This window comes from Neomonachus schauinslandi, chromosome 3 (genome assembly GCF_002201575.2).
Source record: "Neomonachus schauinslandi chromosome 3, ASM220157v2, whole genome shotgun sequence".
Classification (NCBI taxonomy): domain Eukaryota; kingdom Metazoa; phylum Chordata; class Mammalia; order Carnivora; family Phocidae; genus Neomonachus; species Neomonachus schauinslandi.
Window position 1 is genome coordinate 61,758,185 of NC_058405.1, and position 21,234 is coordinate 61,779,418.

The 21,234-nt window shown below is 38.2% G+C and overlaps 1 protein-coding gene across 1 annotated transcript in view; it reads left to right on the forward strand.

The window, feature by feature from the left end:
* The first annotated feature begins 808 nt into the window (after nucleotides 1-808).
* LOC110570219 (phosphatidylinositol 3,4,5-trisphosphate 3-phosphatase TPTE2-like) overlaps nucleotides 809-21,234 on the forward strand; it is a 91,973-nt gene continuing 71,547 nt past the window's right edge. Inside the window, exons 1-7 of the mRNA XM_021678198.2 lie at nucleotides 809-999; nucleotides 3,702-3,752; nucleotides 10,819-10,980; nucleotides 12,241-12,360; nucleotides 14,344-14,443; nucleotides 14,583-14,646; nucleotides 15,363-15,427. Coding sequence (XP_021533873.2) covers nucleotides 809-999; nucleotides 3,702-3,752; nucleotides 10,819-10,980; nucleotides 12,241-12,360; nucleotides 14,344-14,443; nucleotides 14,583-14,646; nucleotides 15,363-15,427 — 753 coding nt within the window. The remainder of the gene's footprint in view (nucleotides 1,000-3,701; nucleotides 3,753-10,818; nucleotides 10,981-12,240; nucleotides 12,361-14,343; nucleotides 14,444-14,582; nucleotides 14,647-15,362; nucleotides 15,428-21,234) is intronic.

Genomic DNA, 21,234 nt, shown 5'->3' on the forward strand with positions numbered 1-21,234 from the left:
TTAAAAAAATCTCTTTATCACTACCTTTTGCCACTTTAAATGTTATGTGTCTTGGTGTAGACCTCTATGTATTGATTTTATTGGGGGCTCTCTGTGCCTCCTGGATCTGGATGTCTGTTTCCATCCCCAGATTTGGGAAGTTTTCAGTTGCTATTTCTTCAAATTTTCTGCCCCCTTTTCTTTCTCTTCTCCTTTTGGGATCTCTATAATGTGAGTGTTATTATGCTTGATGATTTTGCTGAGTTCCTAACCTATTCACATTTTTTATTCTTTTGTGTTGTTGTTCAGCTTGGTTGCTTTCTGTTACTCTATGTTCCAGCTTGCTGATTGATTCTTCTGCCTCCTCTAATCTACTATTTATTCCCTCTAGCATATTTTTAATTTCAGTTATTGAGTTCTTTACCTCTGATTGGTTCTTTTTTGTATTTTATAGCTCTTTTTTGAAGGTCTCCCTGAGGTCCTCCACTATTTTTTTAAATCCAGTAAGTATCTTTATGATCATTACTTTGAGTTTTTTTAATCAGGCATATTGCTTATCTCTGTCTCATTTTAGCTCTTTTGCTCTGGTTTTGTCCTGTCATTTAGGACACATTCCTCTGTTTCCTCACTTTAACTAACTCTCTGTGTTTATTTTTCTGTATTAGGAAAGTCAGTTATGTCTCCTGACTTTGAAAGTAGTGGCCTTAAGAAGAAGTTCTGTGGTGCCTGTTTATCAGAAACAGGCACTTCAAGGGTTTCTTCTATGTGGTTTCCATATACTCTACTGCTGTAGGCTGAGCCTCATTTTCCTTCAGTCCAGTTGGCTACAATGGCCTACTTTGCCTGTTGTGGGCAGAGTTTGGTCACTCTGCTGTTGAGGGGCCAGTCTGGGGCTGCTGTAGACTTGCAGCTGGGTGGTATCCGCAGTCAGACAAGATGCCTGCCCTTAACTCGTTTGCTGGGGCTGCAGTCACACCGAACTCAGGCCATTCTCCTCGTGTTCTACCCTGAGAGGCTTTGGTTGGTGGGTGGGGCCTGCAGACTAACTAGATACCTGTCCCCAGTCCATCTGCCAGAACTGCAGTGACCCCAAACTATTGGTTTGTATCCCTGTGCTGCCCCCCTGGGATGTTTTTGTTGGTGGATGGGGTCAGCAATCAGCTCAGATGCCTGCCCCCTGTCTGTCTGCTCAGGTGGCACATGCATCAATTGACAGGGCACTCTGCACTGCCAGTTATAAGGTTCAGCTACTGGGACTGCAACAGAACTAGTGCGTATAGTTATCTTCCCTTCTCCTCAGGGCAGGTGTCACTTTGAAGGAAGCCCCTCTGAGTGGGGCATGTTGGATGTGGCAGATCCACAGGAGAACATGGGGGCAGGGTACATGGTGTTAGCAAGGTAGGTGTAAAGTGTTCTCACTAGTTCCCACGAGTGCTAAGATATCTAGGCTGGGGAGGGGGCAAATGGTCCCACCAGCTCTTTTGTTCTTGGAGAAGTCTTCTAAAGATCACTGCTCTCCAGCACATACTCTGAGATTAATAAATAAATCTCCTCCACTATATCCCAGGTATTTGTCAAACTGCTGCTTCTATACTTATCTCAGTGGGATTGTAGGTTATTCTGGCTCCTTAAGGGCAGGGACTCAGTTTCCTATTGCCCTCTGGCTCTCTTAGAACTAAGCCCACTGATTTTTAAAGTACCCTGAGTTAAGCCCTGCTGGTTGTACAAACTCACTAAGTTAAGCCCCACTGGCTTTCAAAGCCAGATGTTATGGGGCTCATCTTCCCATTGCGGGTCCCTGTGTCTGGGGTACCTGCTGTGGAGTCTCCTCCTCTCCCTTTTCCATGCCTGTGGGTCCCTCTTGTTTGCGGTTAGTCTCAGCAGGAGTTTTGTTCCCCACTGCATCTCCACCCCACCTACCCTTTTCAATGTGGCATCCTCTCTACGATGAACTGTGGAAGGTCTCTTCTGCCAGTCTTTGGGTCATTTTCTGGGTTAGTTACACTATTATGGCTATTATCTTGGTGTGCCCAAGGTGAACTTAGGATCCTCCTACTCCACTATCTCCCAGAAGTCCCCTGAAAACCTGCAATATTAAAGCCAAACTATTATGGAGAATTTGATGTTATTTATCCTTGGTTTTAGAATCATTTGTTTACATTGCATGCTATGTTAACAATGATTATTTAGACTTAGTTCTGAATATTTATGATTTCTTAACACCTTGTCTTTATAAGGCATCTTCCTTATTCCTGAGTTCTTCATTTTGATTCATTGCTCAGTTGGCACTTCTTTGAGTAATTGTTTTTAGGAGAGGCACATGTCTGTCATGTTTTGAGTCATGGCATGTTGGAGGGTGTTTTTCTGTTCCTCTCAAATATGAATAATGCTTCTCCTGGACATAGAATTACTGAGTCACAGTTCTTCCCCAGCAAACTCCACACACATTGTTTGAAGCTGCACTCTTAACACACTATTTTTTTTTTTTTAATCTCAACTGTATATTTATTGGAGTAGTTTTGAAAAAGATAGGGGAGTTAAAGCCTCCCCTTTGTGCCTCATGATTCTGTCAGGCATGGGTTCTGTATGGTCACTTTGTCAAGTAAATTCAGATTTATTATAAAATTTCTTCACTACCCAGAGATCCAGTCTGTGTGGGATCAGAAGGGCGTGTTTTAAAAAATGGCAGCCTCAGGGCAATTCCCCTCTTTTGGCCAATCAGTCATGTGTCCACATTAGCCTCAGCTTCCTAAGCCTGGGCAGACGTGGTGAGTGCAGGTGGTGGGGGGGGGGGGTAGAATTTGTAGGGAGCGGGGAGCTCTTATATCTCAGGTTAGCCTAATAGCATTCATTGGTAGCCAATTTTGGCAGGGCCCAGTTCTATTCATCTGTTCACTCCATTGTCCAGTCCAATCTTGGGTGCAGGCTATAAGCACTACTTTGGCATTAATGCCACTTGGGGTGGAATTTGGGTCCTGTGTTGTAGGCTTCAGCATGGCAATAATTTGCTCCCCAGTAGTTACCTTGTCTCCAGGCATAGAATAAAAGGAGGCATAGCTGGAGGCTCCATCAAACAGGCTTCTCCTCCTATTAATGGAAGGAGCTCAGTCTCTAGGGTGTTTCTCCTTTGAAATGTATCTTACTAAAATTCTGTATCTCCAAAGTGCACTTGCCACCCCAATATGACTCTCATTAATGATTAAGTGTTGTGTTCCTGGGTGTCTTTTTTCAAGAGATGAATATTATAAGACAAGAGTATCATTTACTCTCTATCCATCCCTGAAGTTCTTTATTTTACTGCTATGGAAACAGGTCTGGCCAAGGTTTGATGACTCCCACAGCTCCTTAATGAGAGAGAGAGAACGTTGATTGATCTCTTCTACCATGTCTTTCTGGCTCCATGTTATCTTGCTTTAGTTGATGATCCCAACTTTAATAATACTGTAAACTTGGGATTGGGGCTTTACAGGCAATGGAAATATTACTAAACATAGTTTAGAGTTTTATTTGCATTTATTCTATGTATGAAAGTTAAAAAAAAATCATGAAGCAGGACATTGAAAATCTTGGTAAAAAGCATTTTGTTTTGCAACTTCTGAAGAACTTTCTTTCAAACTATATTTATGAAGTCCTTTTTTTTTTGCTAAATTCATATTCTATATTAGAAGAAGTCTGTGATATACTTGAAAACTCTGGAATTTAATTTTTACTTCTTTTTGCAGCAGCATGATTAAGAGAATTGTATACTCACTTACATCGTCACTCATGTTCAGGTATGTGAGACCCTAGAAAAGGAGATAATTACACATATTGTTTAATATTTTTTAATGTTAAAGAACCTGGGGGGGGGAATATTTCCACTGTCAGTATGTTGCTAGATAGCCCTTGTGCCCCATTTAATGTAACATAATTTGTCTTGAAATTTTAATTTAAGCTGAACATTAAGAATTGCAAAGAAATGGTATCTAAGCCTGATAATAACATATTAGTAAGTTTTTTCTACCTGTAAAAGTAAAATTAATGAAGTATGCTTTTTAAAATTCTTTAACTGTTTTTATTAAACACTTTATTTGTCCAGAAGTACTCCTTAATTCTGGAAGCATTCTACTTAGGCTTCTTCTCTACATGACAGTAAGATTTCAAGCTATGATACAGAGTCACACAAAATACTTGCTTCCTTTTAAATTTATTTAAAATTTAAATTTCAATTTTTTTTGTTATTATGTTCAGTCACCATATAGTACAAAAAATTATTTAGAATTTAAAATTCATAATATTTTAATTTGCATTGCCATTATAAGAAAGTATTTTTTTAATTTTTATTTTTTTATTAAATTATGTTAGTCACCATACAGTACATCATTAGTTTTTGATGTAGTGAACCATGATTCATTGTTTGCGTATAACACTCAGTGCTCCATGCAATACATACCCTCCTTAATACCCATCAGTGGGCTAACCCATCCCCCCAACACCCCTCCCCTCTAAAACCCTCAGTTTGTTTCTCAGAGTCCATAGTCTTTCATGGTTCATCTCCCCCTCCGATTTCCCGCCCTCCCCTTCATTTTTCCCTTCCTTCTAATATCCTCCATGCTATTCCTTATGTTCCACAAATAAGTGAAACCATATAATTGACTTACTCTGCTTGACTTATTTCACTTAGCATATAATCTCCTCCAGTCCCATCCACGTTGATGTAAAAGTTGGGTATTCATCCTGTCTGATGGCTGAGTAATATTCCTTTGTATATATGGACCACATCTTCTTTATCCAATCATCTGTTGAAGGGCATCTCAGCTGTTTCCACAGTTTGGCTATTGTGGACATTGCTGCTATGAACACTGGGGTGCATATGGCCCTTCTTTTCACTACATCTGTGTCTTTGGGTTAAATACCCAGTAGTGCAGGGTGCCTGGGTGGCTCAGTTGGTTAAGCGACTGCCTTCGGCTCAGGTCATGATCCTGGAGTCCCTGGATCGAGTCCCACATCGGGCTTCCTGCTCGGCAGGGAGCCTGCTTCTCCCTCTGACCCTCCCCCCTCTCATGTGCTCTCTGTCTCTCTCATTCTCTCTGTCTCAGATAAATAAATAAAATCTTAAAAATAAATAAATAAATAAATACCCAGTAGTGCAATTGCTGGGTCATAGGGTAGCTCTATTTTTAATTTTTTGAGGCACCTCCACACTTGTTTTCCAAAGTGGCTGTACCAACTTGCATTCCCACCAACAGTGTAATATGGTTCCCTTTTCTCCACAATCTCTCCAACATTTGTTGTTTCTTGCTTGTCAATTTTTGCCATTCTAACTGGTATAAGGTGGTATCTCAATGTGGTTTTGATTTGAACTTCCCTGATGGCTAATGATGATGAGCATTTTTTCATGTGTCTGTTAGCCATTTGTTTGTCTTCTTTTGAGAAGTGTCTGTTCATGTCTTCCGCCCATTTTTTGACTTGTTTGTTTTTTGGGTGTTGAGTTTGAGAAGTTCTTTATAGATCTTGGAAATCAGCCCTTTGTCTGTAGTGTCATTTGCAAATGTCTTCTCCCATTCTGTGGATTGCCTCTTTGTTTTGTTGACTGTTTCCTTTGCTGTGCAGAAGCTTTTCATCTTGATGAAGTCCCAAAAGTTCATTTTTGCTTTTGTTTCCCTTTCCTTTGGAGATGTATCTTGAAAGAAGTTGCTGTGGCCAATGTCGAAGAGGTTACTGCCTATGTTCTCCTCTAGGATTTTGGTGGATTCCTGTCTCACATTTAGGTCTTTCATCCATTTTAAGTTTATCTTTGTGTATGGTGGAAGGGAATGGTCGAGTTTCATTCTTCTGTATATAGTTGTTCAATTTTCCCAGCACCATTTATTGAAGAGACTGTCTTTTTTCCATTGCATATTTTTTCCTGCTTTGTCAAAGATTATTTGACCATAGAGTTGAGGGTCCATATCTGGGCTCTCTATTCTGTTCCATTGGTCTATATGTCTGTTTTTGTGCCAGTACCATGCTGTCTTGGTGATCACTGCTTTGTAATACAGCTTGAAATCAGGCAACATGATGCCCCCAGCTTTGTTTTTCTTTTTCAGCATTTCCTTGGCAGTTCAGGGTCTTTTCAGATTCCATACAAATTTTAGGATTGTTTGTTCCAGCACTTTGAAAAATGCCATTGGTATTTTGATTGGGATGGCGTTGAAGGTATAGATTGCTCTGGGCAGCACAGACATTTTAACAATGTTTATTCTTATCCATGAGCATGGAATATTTTTCCATCTTTTTGTGTCTTCTTCCATTTCTTTCATGAGTGTTCTGTAGTTCCTAGAGTATAGCTCTTTGGTTAGGTTTATTCCAAGGTATCTTATGGTTTTTGGTGCTATTGGAAATGGAATCCTTTCTCTAATTTCTCTTTCTACAGTTACATTGTTAGTGTATAAGAAAGCAACTGATTTCTGTGCATTGACTTTGTATCCTGCCACATTACTGAATTGCTGGATGAATTCTAGTAATTTGGGGGTGGAGTCTTTTGGGTTTTCCACATAAAGTATCACGTCATCTGCGAAGAGAGTTTGACTTCTTCTTTGCCAATTTGAATACCTTTCATTTCTTTTTGTTGTCTGATGCTGTTGCTAGGACTTCTAGTACTATGTTGAACAATAGTGGCGTGAGTGAGCATCCTTGTCGTGTTCCTGATCTTAAGGGAAAGGCTCTCAGCTTTCCCCATTGAGAATGGTATCTGCTGTGGGTTTTTCATAAATGGGTTTTAAGAAACTGAGGAATGTTCTCTCTATCCCTATACTCTGAAGAGTTTTAATCCGGAAAGGATGCTGTATTTTGTCAAATGCTTTTTCTGCAGAGGATCATATGGTTCTAGTCTCTTATTAATGTGTTCTATTACATTGATTGAGAATGTTGAACCACCCTTGCATCCCAGGAATAAATCCACTCGGTCATGGTGGATAATCCTTGTAATGCGTTGTTGGATCCTATTAGCTAAGATTTTGATGAGAATTTTGGTGTCCGTATTTATCAGGGGTATTGGTCTGAAGTTCTCCTTTTTGATGTGGTCTTTGCCTGGTTTGGGGATCAAGGTAATGCTGGCCTCATAGAATGAGTCTGCAACCTTTCCTTCTGTTTCTATTTCTTGAAACAGCTTCAGGAGAATAGGTATTATTTCTTCTTTGACTGTTTGGTAGAATTCCCCAGGGAATCCATCAGGCCCTGGACCCTCATTTTTTTGGGAGGTTTTTGATCACTGCTTCAATCTGATTACTGGTTGTTGGTCTATTCAGGTTGTCAGTTTCTTCCTGTTTCGGTCTTGGTAGTTTATAGGTTTCCAGGAAGGCATCCATTTCTTCCAGGTTGCTTAATTTATTGGCATAGAGTTGTTGATAATAATTTCTAATAATTGTTTCTATTTCCTTGGTGTTAGTTGTGATCTCTCCCCTTTCATTCATAATTTTATTAATTTGGATCCTTTCTCGTTTCTTTTGGATAAGTCTGGCCAGTGGTTTATCTATCTTATTAATTCTTTCAAAGAACCAGCTTCTAGTTTCATTGATCTGATCTACTGTGTTTCTGGTTTCTAATTCATTGATCTCTGCTCTAATCTTAATTATTTCTCTTCTAATGTGTGGCTTAGGCATCGTTTGTTGTTTTTTCTCCAGTACTTTAAGGTGTGCAGTTAATTGGTGAATTCAGGATTTTTCTGTTTTTTTGAGTGAGGCTTGGATGGCTATGTATTTCCCCCTGAGGATCACCTTTGCAGTATCCCATAGGTTTTGGACCAATGTGTTTTTGTTCTCATTGGTTTCCATGAATTGTTTAAGTTCTTCTTTGATTTTCTGGTTGACCCAAACATTCTTTAAGCAGAGTGGTCTTTAGCTTCCAAGTGTTTGAATTTCTTCCAAATTTTTTCTTGTGATTGAGTTCTAGTTTCAAAGCATTATGGTCTAAGAATATGCAGGGGAAAATCTCAGTCTTTTGGTATCTGTTGAGACCTGATTTGTGACTCAGTATGTGGTCTATTCTGGAGAAAGTTCCATGTGCATTCAAGAAGAATGAGTATTCTGTTGTTTTAGGGTGGAATGTTCTGTATATATCTATGAGGTCCAACTGGTCCAGTGTGTCATTCAAAGCTCTTGGTTTTTTTGTTGATTTTCTGCTTAGATGATCTGTCCATTGCTGAGAGTGGAGTGTTGAGGTCTCCTACTATTAATGTATTATTATCAATATGTCTCTTTATTTTGGTTAACAGTTGGCTTATGTAGTTGGCTGCTCCCATGTTGGGGGCATAGATATTTACAATTGTTAGATCTTCTTGTTGGATAGACCCTTTAAGAATGATATAGTGTCCTTCTGTGTCTCTAACTACAGTCTTTAGCTTAAAATCTAATTTGTCTCATATGAGAATTGCTACTCCAGCTTTCTTTTGAGGTCTGTTGGCATGAAAGATGGTTTTCCATCCCTTCACTTTCAATCTGGATGTATCTTTAGGTTCAAAATGAGTCTCTTGTAGAAAGCATATGGATGGATCCTGTCTTTTTATCCAACCTGCAACCCTGTGCCATTTAATGGGAGCATTTAGACCATTTACATTGAGAGTGATTATTGAAAGATATGAATTTATTGGGGGCGCCTGGGTGGCTCAGTTGGTTAAGCGACTGCCTTCGGCTCAGGTCGTGATCCTGGAGTCCCGGGATCGAGTCCCGCATCGGGCTCCCTGCTCAGCAGGGAGTCTGCTTCTCCCTCTGACCCTCCCCCCTCTCATGCTCTCTCTATCTCATTCTCTCTCTCAAATAAATAAATAAAATCTTTAAAAAAAAAAAGATATGAATTTATTGTTATCATGTTGCCTATGAAGTCCTTGTTTCTATAGCTTGTCCCTGTAAATTTCTGTTCTATATCACTCTTGGGGTCTTTCTCCTTTTATAGAACCCCCCCCCTTAATATTTCTTGCAGGGCCTTCTCAGTGGTCACATATTCTTTCAGTTTCTGCCGGTCCTGGAAGCTCTGTATCTCTCCATCCATTCTAAATGACAGCCTTGCTGGATAAAGTATTCTTGACTGCATGTTCTTCTCATTTAGTACCCTGAATATGTCTTGCCAGGCCTTTCTGGCTTGCCAGGTCTCTGTGGATAGGTCTGACGTTATTCTGATGTTCCTCCCTCTGTACGTAAGGAATCTCTTCCCCCTAATTGCCCTTAGGATGGTTTCCTGGGTTGTAAGATTTGCAAGTTTTACTATTGCATGCCAGGGTGTTCGTCTGTTCTCCTTGATCTTGGGAGGGGTCCTCTCTGCCTTTAGGACACAAATGTTTGTTTCATTCCCCAGATTAGGGAAGTTCTCAGTTACGATTTGCTCAAATATATCTTCTAGTCCTCTCTCTCTCTCTCCACAACCTTAGGGTTGTCGGCCTCTTGTTCTTCCAGCCTATTTTCTGGGGGAGGGGCCTGCCATGCTGCTACTCAGGCAATTTTGTTTGGGCAGAGTTGCCCTGCCCCCTGTGGCAGGGGATGGGCTCAGTGAAAACTAGTTTTGGGGGGCTTTTGTTCTCTGGTGGCTTTCTCTGGCAGATTTCTACATCTCTTTCAAGAGTCAGAGCAGAAGAGACCATTTCCAACCCTTTGCCTCAGAACAGAGAGATTGCAGTCTGTTCTTCAGTGAGCTCTCCAGGCTATGCTGTCTCCATTTCTGTCTGTTCCTAAAAACCATAGCAACCTGGGTTGTGTGCCCCACAGTAGCACTCCCAGTCCTTGCCTCCAGGTCAGGCACATCTCTGCCCTTTGTGCTTCTAAAACCACCAGCTGCCGCCAGTTCATACGCATGCCCCCGCAGCTCCAGGTTTCAGTCCGGGGGGCTGTTCTAAAGTCCTTTCCCTGCCGCTACCAGTCTGTGAGTCTGTGCCGGGTCTCCAGTGCAGGAGGCTTTCAGGCACCAGTGGTGCAGGATCCTGGAGGCTCCCTCCTCCTTCCATTTATCTTCCAATATCTGCCCGTGGAATCACAGCTCCCCGCTTCATACCTCGAAACCAACCACCAGGGATATTCTGTTTGTAGAGATCCAGATAGATCTTCTTACATCTCAGGCTGATTTCGTGGGTGTTCAGAATGTTCTGGTAGATATCCAGCCAAATCAGGGGACTGGTTGAAATAGGTTCCCCTACTCCTCTGCCATCTTTTCGAGTCACTCAAAGTATTTTGAAGACTAATGAATTTATCTTCCAAGATTATACAAGTAGTGTAATCAGTTTATGAAGAATGTGTTTAGAATATATGAAAGAAAGGCTTAGGAGGTACTTTAGAGTTCAATCATGCATATATTTATGGAATTGAATTCCTTCTCATGTGCCCAGCACTTTGCTAGAAGCATCTATTAATATATAATCTTACTGATAAAACATCTTACTAGTCAAAGTGGTCTTTTAAGGGCTTATGTTAGTCATGCTCTCACTTGGTTTTCATTGCTAAATTTATAGAAGTTATCAATATGAATGAGGTTTTATTTATTATGAGAAATTGGTAGAAGCCCCTTAAAAAATTCTCAGATTTAAGAAGAGTTTACAAGTGGAGACATGTAACTTTAATTCAGGTTGCCTGTGCTATCTTAGAGTATTAATCTGATGTGTCTTTTATAAAAGGGCATGATGACCTGAAATGGTGGTATGGGAATTTTAATTCTCTAACAACTGCTTCCATTGGGTGAAAACTTAGTAATTGTTTTGAGATTATAAGGCAACACAGTATTCCCTACCAGTGGACAATTTAATCCTATATGACATCTTGGTATCATATCATTGGCCTAAAGGTACCCTAACTTGAGGAGTGAAAACCACTTTATCTTTATTCTATTTTTTTGTTGTAGAATATTTGGAATTTTGCTGATTTTTGTGGATCTGTCCCTCATCATTACAGACCTACTTGTCACTGAGAGCACGATGTTCATTCCTTTGGAGTATCGTTCAATTTCTTTAGCTATTGCTTTATTTTTTTTCGTGGATGTTCTTCTTCGAGTATATGTAGAAGGGTAAGTTTGATTAATTTTTTAAAAGCATGTAAAGCTATTTTGTACTGCTATGAGAAGCATCCCCAAATAATTACCAAGTCAACCCAACAAATGTGTCCCTCTTTATCAAAATAATTCTCCTCGGAGGCATGGTCAACAAGAAAACAATCCAAATTCCAATGTCTACTAGATTGGGCTTTAATATTATTGTTGCAACTGGCACTCTAGTTACCAGCAGTGTATTACAGATCCTTCAATAGGTAAAGCTTAAAGGGTTTGCAAAGTGGGGCCAGGCAGCATTGTGTCTGCATGCACATAATTAAGAGGACAATGTGGGTGAGGTATAAATATAAATCTCACCAAGAGTTGACTCTAAATAAAAGCTGACAGTGTATCAGTACTAGATAATAGATCAGGAACAACCCCCTACCTCAGTTAAAATAAAAATTTATGTTAAAGTACATAAAAGATCTGAGCGTGCTCATTCCATCAATGAAGCTTGGTGGTGAGGCAGCAGCTGATTTTCTCTGCTTGCTGGCTTTGTGAAAATGTGGATGAAGTGAGCCAAGCCCTGGAAGATGTCAGCGATGGAGTCAGGGACTAATTCCCCAGCCTCATTTCATCCAGAGCATTTCAGAAGACTACTTGTCTCCTCTCCTGCTGAACTTCTATCCTCATACTTCAGAACCAAGGACTGTTTTTACCCCCAGGTTACAGAGCCTGAGAGGGGCTACCCCAGAATTGGAAGAAGGGTTCCTTGGAGCACCAGTGCTCCTGGCTGAAGGAGCCAGTGTTGGGGAGGAAGGCAAAGTGGATGGAAGTTCAGCTTTCACAGGAGGAAATCCCAGCCTACTGTGATTCTACTGTAGGCGCAAAGCCAGAATTTGCAAGCCAAATTATTGGACCTTGTGTTCCTCTTGCACATTCCTCACAGCCCAGTTGCTCTAAAGCTGTGACACATTTAGCTTCCATTGCTCAGTAGTACTGCCAAACAGCCCACCTTTCTCACCCGATACATGAAGGTATTGCTTGCTGCTTGTTCAGTGGTTTGGTTCTATCTCTTACCGTACTTAAGTTGCCATATTGATGCTTTTGTCATTTGTATGTATAAAATAAGATACAGTTTGGATGTTTTCCCCCTTAGTCTAGTCTAGTATGCATTTTAAAGAATCCATTAAAGTAGAATTCTTAATGGGATGAGTCAAATAATTCGTGTTCTTAAAATATCCCTATTTATTCTTTGGGAGAGCATACCCTAATAGTTTTTGTTTTATACTACAGGATACAACAATACTTTTCTGATATACTTAACTACTTAGATGCTGTCATTATTGTAGTGACTCTACTGGTTGATATGATTTATATGTTTTATGACTTTACGTCTCTTCAAACTATCCCCAGGTAAGAAATATATATTTATTTCCCTTAAAGTTTTAATTTTTTTCTTTTGTTTTTTTGGGGGGCCTTTTCTGTAGTTTTCCTTTTGCATATCTTTCTAAGTCTGAATGTGGTGATTCTGAGCCAAATAAGCTGCAAAAAATGAAATAGACAAATTTCCACATACTTGGAAACTAAAGGATGATTGTATTTAGGGAAGAGTGAAGGGTGTACAGATTAAGTACCTTTACCTGAATAAAGAACATGGAGTCCCTAAAGAAGAAACTTGGGACTTTGCCTCTTGTACTCACTTTAACTTCTCTACATTTTGAAATTCCCACTGAGGTCAAAGAGGTTCCTGCCTGTGTTCTCCTCTAGGATTTTGATGGATTCCTCTCTCACATTGAGGTTTCTCATCCATTTTGAGTTTATCTTTGTGTATGGTGGTCCAGTTTCATTTTGCATGTGGTTGTCCAATTTTCCCAGCACCATTTATTGAAGAGACGGTCTTTTTTCCATTGGATATTCTTTCCTGCTTTGTCAAAGATGAGTTGACCATAGAGTTGAGGGTCCATTTCTGGGCTCTCTATTCTGTTCCATTGATCTATGTGTCTGTTTTTGTGCCACTACCATGCTGTCTTGATGATCACAACTTTGTAATACAGCTTGAAGTCAGGCATTGTGATGCTCCTGATGGGCATTAAGGAGGGCATGTGATGTGATGAGCCCTGGGTATTATATGCAGCTAATGAATCATTGAACATTACATCAAAAACTAATGGTGTATTATATGCTGGCTAAGTGAATTTAAATTTTAAAAAATTCCCACTGAATTCCCATTGAGCTTCAATCACAAGTTCCTTACACATGAAATTCCTGGGTTTTTCCTGTAATCAAGAGTTTTGGTTTAAGCATATGCAAAATTTGGGTGATTCCAGTGATGGTTCTCTAAGAAAGAGCAAATGGAACAGAAAACAAGGTGACAAAGGTAGCACCATGGAAGTGGAATGTTGCAGTACAGCTGAAATGAAGAAAGCTGAGGCAGTTAGAACTGTTTAGGTATCAGGAAACTAAAATGTGTATGAGAGACTGATGATTCCCGCTGCTTTTCCTCTTGCTACTGTGGCAATGAAGAAAAGGAACAGATGTATTTTGGGATATAGATGTTGGGTAGCTCACTCATTAGTCCAACAGCTTGCTCTTTTCTGTACTCCAACAGCTTAGGACTTAATTCAGGTTCCAACAAAATTTGATATTATATGATAGGCTTTTGGAGTTGTTTTAAAATAACTGGATCCAATATGGTCCTATGACTGGCAACATCAGTATCACCTAAGAACTTGCTAGAAATGCAAGAGCTAAAACACCTCAGGCCCCACTCTAGACCTACTGAATCATATGCACACTCAAGTTAGAGAAGCACATATGCAAACCATCAGTTCTCTGCCATCATGTTTTTTTCTGATGGTAGGAGAGACACCAGCTAGCGCACTCGGCAAGTGTCTCAATCTGCTGCCTGCCTGGTTCGTGTTAGCAGCTGTAGTGAGCCTCTGTTACTGATGGGAAACACAAAGGTGAACAAGAACTGTTTTGATGGGAGAAACTTTTGATGGGAAAATGATTGAAAAATCCTCATCTTAAATCACAAAAGTTCAGTCCACAAATTCTATCATATAACTATTTCTCTCTACCAGAGTTTCTCAATCTCAGCACTGTTGGTACTTTGGACCAGATAGTTCTTTGTTATAAGGGCTGTCCTGTGCATTGGTGTTTAGTAGCATTCCTGGCTTCTACCCACTAGATACAAGTAGCACACCCTCATACACAGTGTGACAACCAAAAATAACCCCAGACATTGCCAAGTATCCCATAGGTGGGTGGGTAGGAGGCTTGGTGGGGGGTTTGTGTATGTGCAAAATCACCCCTGGTTAAGAACTACAGCTCTAGGCTTGGTCCATATTGACAAAATCCTATTTCTAAAGCAAAAATGAATCTTTTTACTGTTAGATTGACAATTTTATTTCGACCTCTACGACTTATCATTCTGATAAGAGTTTTTCATCTGGCTCATCAAAAGAGACATCTTGAAAAGCTGGCCAGAAGGATGGTAAGCAGGCAAAATATGTTTATGATTCAGAAAATGTTTGTTTCAGGAAATACTGACAAGGGTTATAGATATCTCTATAATATTCTTTTTTTGTGTCGATTTTTCATCTTACAAATTAATGATTGTTTTAAACTCTTAGGTTTCAGGAAACAAACGGCGATACAAGAAGGATGGATTTGACTTAGACCTCACTTATGTTACTGGTTTGTAAAGTTTAACTGTTGATTTACTTATATTAACTTCAAATCTTTCTGGTGTGTGAGTAATTATGTGAATTTTGTTCTTGCTTTTTCTGATCCGTGTTCTTTCAAAGCATTCTTTATCCATGAAGACATGAGCCATATGGTAGCACAACATATTTGTAGTTTATCCCTGACAATGGAAAATCTGCATTGTCCTCTCAAATCAGGGCTGCTTGGTTACTGTACAGGAAATTGAATGGATTTCCAGTTGGCTCCCTTTGTTTGGTTTGGAATTTGAGTTCTACTAGTCTTTCTGGGTTGCAAGGATTTCAAAGAGACCTGTTCTCTTCCTAAAACCCTAGAGAATAAGGAGTCTCAGTTTTCTGAGTCAGGAGCACTGGAAGGCACCCTGAGAGTTTCTACCATTGCTGGAGCCCAGATCTCTCATTTTTCTTTGGTGTTTAAATAGGAAATAAATTCTCACCACTGGTCAACACAAATCTGTCCCATATGGCTGGAACCAGTTGAGTCTTAAGAACACTATGTGAGTTTAATCGTCATTATATCAGATAATTTAATATGTTATCTGGATTATCCTGAGAGGTAGCTTTTTTCCCCCGTCATTCTCAATCCAGAAAGTTCTTTTCTATGAAAAAGGAGTCTGTTTATATATAAGTTCTCATATATTGTTTCACATTTATAATGACATTCATAATAGTGACTATTTTGACTTCCAGAGCGTATTATTGCTATGTCATTCCCATCTTCAGGAAAGAAGTCTTTCTATAGGAATCCCATTAAGGTAAGGGTTATTTAACAAATGCTCACAATTCTCAGTAAACATAGACTGTGGAGTCATAAGTTTAATATTGGCCCAGAGATGGCAGTGTTCCAAAAATTTACTCTCTCGGGTAAAGAATTATAATGGATCGATAGCAATTAGTTTTTGCTGTGTAATGAACCACCGAAAAACTTAGTGACTTATAGCACCAACCATTTACTTAGTTCATGATAATGTGGTTTATGAATTTGGGTTGGGCTTAACTGGGTGGTTCTGCTGATCAGGGACAGATTTGACTAATCACAGCTGGGCTAATGCATACATCTGTGGGCAGCTACTTGGCATCTGAGGATTGGCTAGTCTAAAATGGTATGGTTGGAGGGGTGCCTGGGTGGCTCCGTTGGTTGAGCATCCGACTCTTGGTTTTGGTTCAGGTCATGATCTCAGGGTCATGAGATTGAGCCCTGTGTTGGACTCCACACACTCAGCACAAAGTCTGCTTGAGGTTTTTCTCCCTCTTCCTTTGCCCCTCCCCCTGCTCACTCACATACATGTGCTCTAAATAAATAAACAAAATCTTTTTAAAAAAATAAAAAATAAATAAATGGCATGGTTGGATGGCTCCATGTGATGTCTCATGCTCCAACAGACTAATTCAGGCTTGTTCACATGGTGGCAGTGGCAAAGATCCCACAAGCAGCAAACAAAAGAATACAGAGCCCCTAATGGTCCAGGTTCAAAACTAGTATCATATGGCTTCTACCTCATTCTGTGGTACAAAGCAAATTACAATTCAGTCCAGATTCAAGGAATAGAACAGACTGCATCTCTTGATAGCAGGAATTGCAACAAATTGTGGCCATTTTTATAGTCTTATCATAGGAGAGAAGGTTGGGAATTCTTTAAAGAAAATACATGTTTTTAGGTTGAGGTCCTAAGTTATAGTGGAGGCATACTGCTTTAGATAATGTGGATTAAATTATTTCACCCTTTCATGAAGATGGCAACAAAGACAAAGAAGGAAGTCCTTGCCCCTCCCAAAGCTGAAGCCAAGGCAAAGGCTTTGAAGACCAAGAAAGTGGTGCTGAAATGCATCCACATTGACCAAAAAAAGATCCACAGGCCACCTACATTTCAACAGCCCAAGACACTGTGTCTCTGAAGGCAGCCCAAATATCCTCAAAAGAAAGCCCCCAGGAGAAACAAGCAAGGTTGACCACTATGCCATCATCAATTCCCCCTGACTACTGAGTCAGCCATGAAGAAAATAGAAACAATAACACACTTGTGTTCACTGTGGATGTCAAAGCCAACAAGCACCAGATCAAACAGGCTGTGAAGAAGCTCTATGACATTGATGTGGCAAAGGTCAACTCCCTGATCAGGCCTGATAGAAGAAGACCTATATTTCACTGACTCCTGACTATGATGCTTTGGTTGTTGCCAACACAACTGAGATCATCTAAACTGAATCCAGCTGGCTAAATCTAATTTTTTTTACCATAATAAATTAATTAATTCAAACATAAAATATATAATATGAAATTCCAGTTAAAAGCCATCATTTAAGAAGTTTGCATGTGTGTGATTGTGTATTAGTGCAATTTATACTATTAAACCAATATGATGTAATTATGTACATATATGTATATGTCTATATTTAAGTCTACATATAAACATGCATATATAATTATGCTTTTGTTGAAGCATAACAAATACTATAAATTGCACTAATCTTAATTGGATCTTGATGAAGTTATATTTAGGTATATATGTATGTAACCAACACCCCTATCAATATATAGAATATTTCTTGCTCTTTTTCAGTCAATATCCCAACACACTGGAGGTAATCATTATTCTAACATCTATTACACAGATTAGTTTTACTTTTTCTTGAATTTCACATAAGTGGAATCATATAATACATCTTTTTTGACTTTTTATGCCCAAAATCTGAGATTCATTCAGTGTTGTACAGTTCTTACAACATTTACATATTACTTGTTATAACTTTAATATTTACTGCTATCTAAAATTCTGATTAAAAGCCCAAGCATTCAGGGGCACCTGGATGGCTCAGTTGGTTAAGCGGCTGCTGTCAGCTCAAGTCATGATCTCGGGGTCCTGGGATCAAGCCCCGTGTTGGGCTCCCTGTTCAGTGGGGAGTCTGCTTCTCCCTCTGCCCCTACCCCTGCTAGTGCTTGCACACTCACACTCTCTCTCTCTCAAATAAGTAAATAAAATCTTTATTTAAGAAAAGCCCAAGCATTCCGTTTACATACAGGAATCATACAATTGTACACCCCTTCACAAAGACATCAGAGGTGTTACATTCTATAACATCTATTTTACAGAAATTTTTTAAAAAATCAAAAGATACACCTGAAGAAACAGATATATTTGGCAGCCAGTAATTTTGACAGGGAGGTTGTATAAGTCACATGACTTACAATATGTGAATTAAAAATATTGCATTTTGAGTAGTCATTATGCTTTGTGTTGATAACAAAGAAAGAATACTGGCTGTTGAAGAGTCATGTGAAAAAATATTTAATGCACTTCAAAATGTTACACAAATTATTGTGGTTTCTATGCACCCCTAAACCTTTAGTCATTTAGTTCAAGTATGTCACTAAAGTGATACATTAATTCTTCCAGTACAATGTATATTTCATTCTATTGACCATTGCATACTCTAGAATATATTAGAAAGAAATGTGTAATATTCACAAATGTTCAGAAAAGCAAGAAGACCTGTGAACCTGCTTGGTTCTTTTGAGATGATCTCATGGCCACTTAATAAGTTATTCATTCCACAAAATAGGATGCTAATGTTTGAACATAATTTCCAAGATAAAACACATTTTCTCATAAATCATGAAGTCTTTTTCTCAAGCACCACAAAAGTAGACAGAAGAATTTTAGTTTGAACAGATTTCTTGGACTGTGCTTAACCTGGTATTTCAGCTTAGTTTCTAAGACTTCAGAAGGACCAGATTTTGAATTACAGACAGTCTCCAATTAAAAAGTTTTGGCTTTTGGATTCTTTCCATGATTTGGCCCATTGACTGATGAATGGATAAAGAAGATGTGAGATACACACACACACACACACACACACACACACACACACACTGGAATATTACTCAGTCATCAAAAATAATGAAATCTTGCCATTTGCAACAACGTGGATAGAACTAGAGTGTATTATGCTAAGTGAAATAAGTCAGAGAAAGACAAATATATGATTTCACTTATATTTGGAATTTAAGAAACAAAGCAGATGAACATAGGGAAAGGGAAGGAAAAATAAGATAAAAACAGAGAAAGGTAAACCATAAGAGACTATAGTTAAAAGAACAAACTGAGGGTTGCTGGAGGGGTTGTGGGGTGGGGGATGGGCTAAATGGGTGATGAGCATTAAAGAGGCCTCTTGTTGGGATAAGCACTGGGTGTTATATATAAGTGATGGATCACTAAATTCTACTCCTAAAACCAATACTACACATATGTTAACTAACTTAAATTTAAAAAATAAAAAATGCTCGACTTTACAACAGTATGAAAGTGATAAGCATTCAATAAACCTCATACTTTGAAGTTTGAATTTTGATCTTTTCCCAGGCTAGTGATCTGTGGTGCGATATTTTCATCAGCTGCAGTTCCCAGTCAGCCCCCTGATCGTGCGGGTGAACAGTTGATACCCTGACAACCATTGTGTCTTTACAGCCACTCTGGTTTTTCCCACTCAGTACAGTATTCAATACATTACATGAGACATTCAACACTTTATTACAAAATAGGCTTCCTATTAGATGATTTTGTCCAACTGTAGGCCAATGTAAGTGTTTTGAGCACAATTAAGGTAGGCTAGGCTAAGCTAGGATGTTGGGTAGGTTAGGAGTATTAAATGCATTTTTGACTTTTAATATTTTCAACCTAAAGTGGGTTTGTTGGGACCTAACCCTGTGGTAAGTCAAGGAATATATGTACTCAGAAAGAAACTGCCTTGAGAAAGATTAACTCAATCATTACCAATTGAAAAAAAGTATCCACTGTTTTCATCTCTTATACAAACAGAAAAATAAAACATTTCCCCCCATGGAATAATATGTATACAATTATATATAATGTATATTATATATACTGTACTACAGTATATATCATATATTAAATAATAGTTATATAATAAATTGATATTACTATATTAGTATATTTCCCTCTTAGAATAGTACATGTTTAAATATATATTGCATAATATATACTTTTATATAATATACAATTACATATAAATTATATAGTATATTTTATTCTATTTATAAATATATATTGCATATATATTTATGTATACTTATCTCTTAGAAACACAAAAATATAAAATTTTCCCCTTAGAATAATATATGTGTATTTATATATTATATATTATACTACACAATATAGGATATATAATTACATATATAAATTATGGAGTTAATACAATATATTTAGTATATGTTATGTATTATATATAAATATACATTTCAATTATAGACATATATAAATTCAACTTTTATAAAAGAAACAGAAAAATATAACCTTTTCCCTTTAGAATAATACATGTATATTTATATATAGTTATATAACTATAGTTATAGTTATATATATACTATAATTATAACATGTATATATTAACATGTACCTATAATCAAATTTGTTTAATATATACAGTATATAGTTTATATAAGTGTATATTTTTAGTTTATACATTATGTAATTATGTTACAAATTCTATAAATTTATAAATTATAAATTAGTTTATATATATAAACTATATATATAAATATGTATATTACATATACTAGTTTCTATATAATCATATAACATGTGTGTTATATATTATTTTATATAATATGTATTATATTGCATGCTATATTATATATATTATTTTATGGTATATACTATATTACATATAAACTATTATTCAAAGCAGCTAAATTTTATATTTTCCTGTTTGTAAGAGATAAATATAGGTAATGTATATTTATAAGTAATATGGAACTAAAACGAAACCATATAATTCATATGGTAAAATGTTGAAACTCTGACCAAAATCTGAAAACTGCTAGGCTGTCAGAAAAAGACAAGACAAAAAGCTTTCTTGCATATCTACAAACTAAATGTGATAGTCTCCAAAGGTTTAAAAATCGTAATTGTTACTTCCATTTAAAAACTCTAATTCTAGGGGCGCCTGGGTGGCTCAGTCATTAAGCGTCTGCCTTTGGCTCAGGTCATGATCCCAGGATCCTGGGATCGAGCCCTGCATCGGCTCCCTGCTCCGCGGGAGGCCTGTTTCTCCCTCTCCCGCTCCCCCTGCTTGTGTTCCTTCTCTCGCTGTCTCTCTCTCTCGCTGTCAAATAAATAAATAAAAAATCTTAAAAAAACAAAAACAAAACTCTAATTCTAGGGGCACTTGGGTGACTCAGTTGGTTAAATGTCTTACTCTTGGTTGGCTCAGGTCATGATCTCAGGGTCCTGGGATTGAGCCCTGGGTCAGACTCTGGGCTTATTGAGGAATTGGCTTGAGGATTCTCTCCTCCTCCCTCTGCCCCTCCCACCACTCATGCATATGCACACTCTCTCTCTCTCTCTCCCTCTCTCAAATAAATAAAATCTTTTTAAAAGTTAAGAACTCTAATTCTAAATTAAAAAAAAACTATACACAAACAACTAATTTAACCAGAGGCCCCGCCCCGCCCCCAAAATCAGTACTAAGCAAGACCCAGAACAGCTGATAATTCACAGTTCTCTATGAACAACTCTTTTAGGATTTATCCCATAAAGTACTT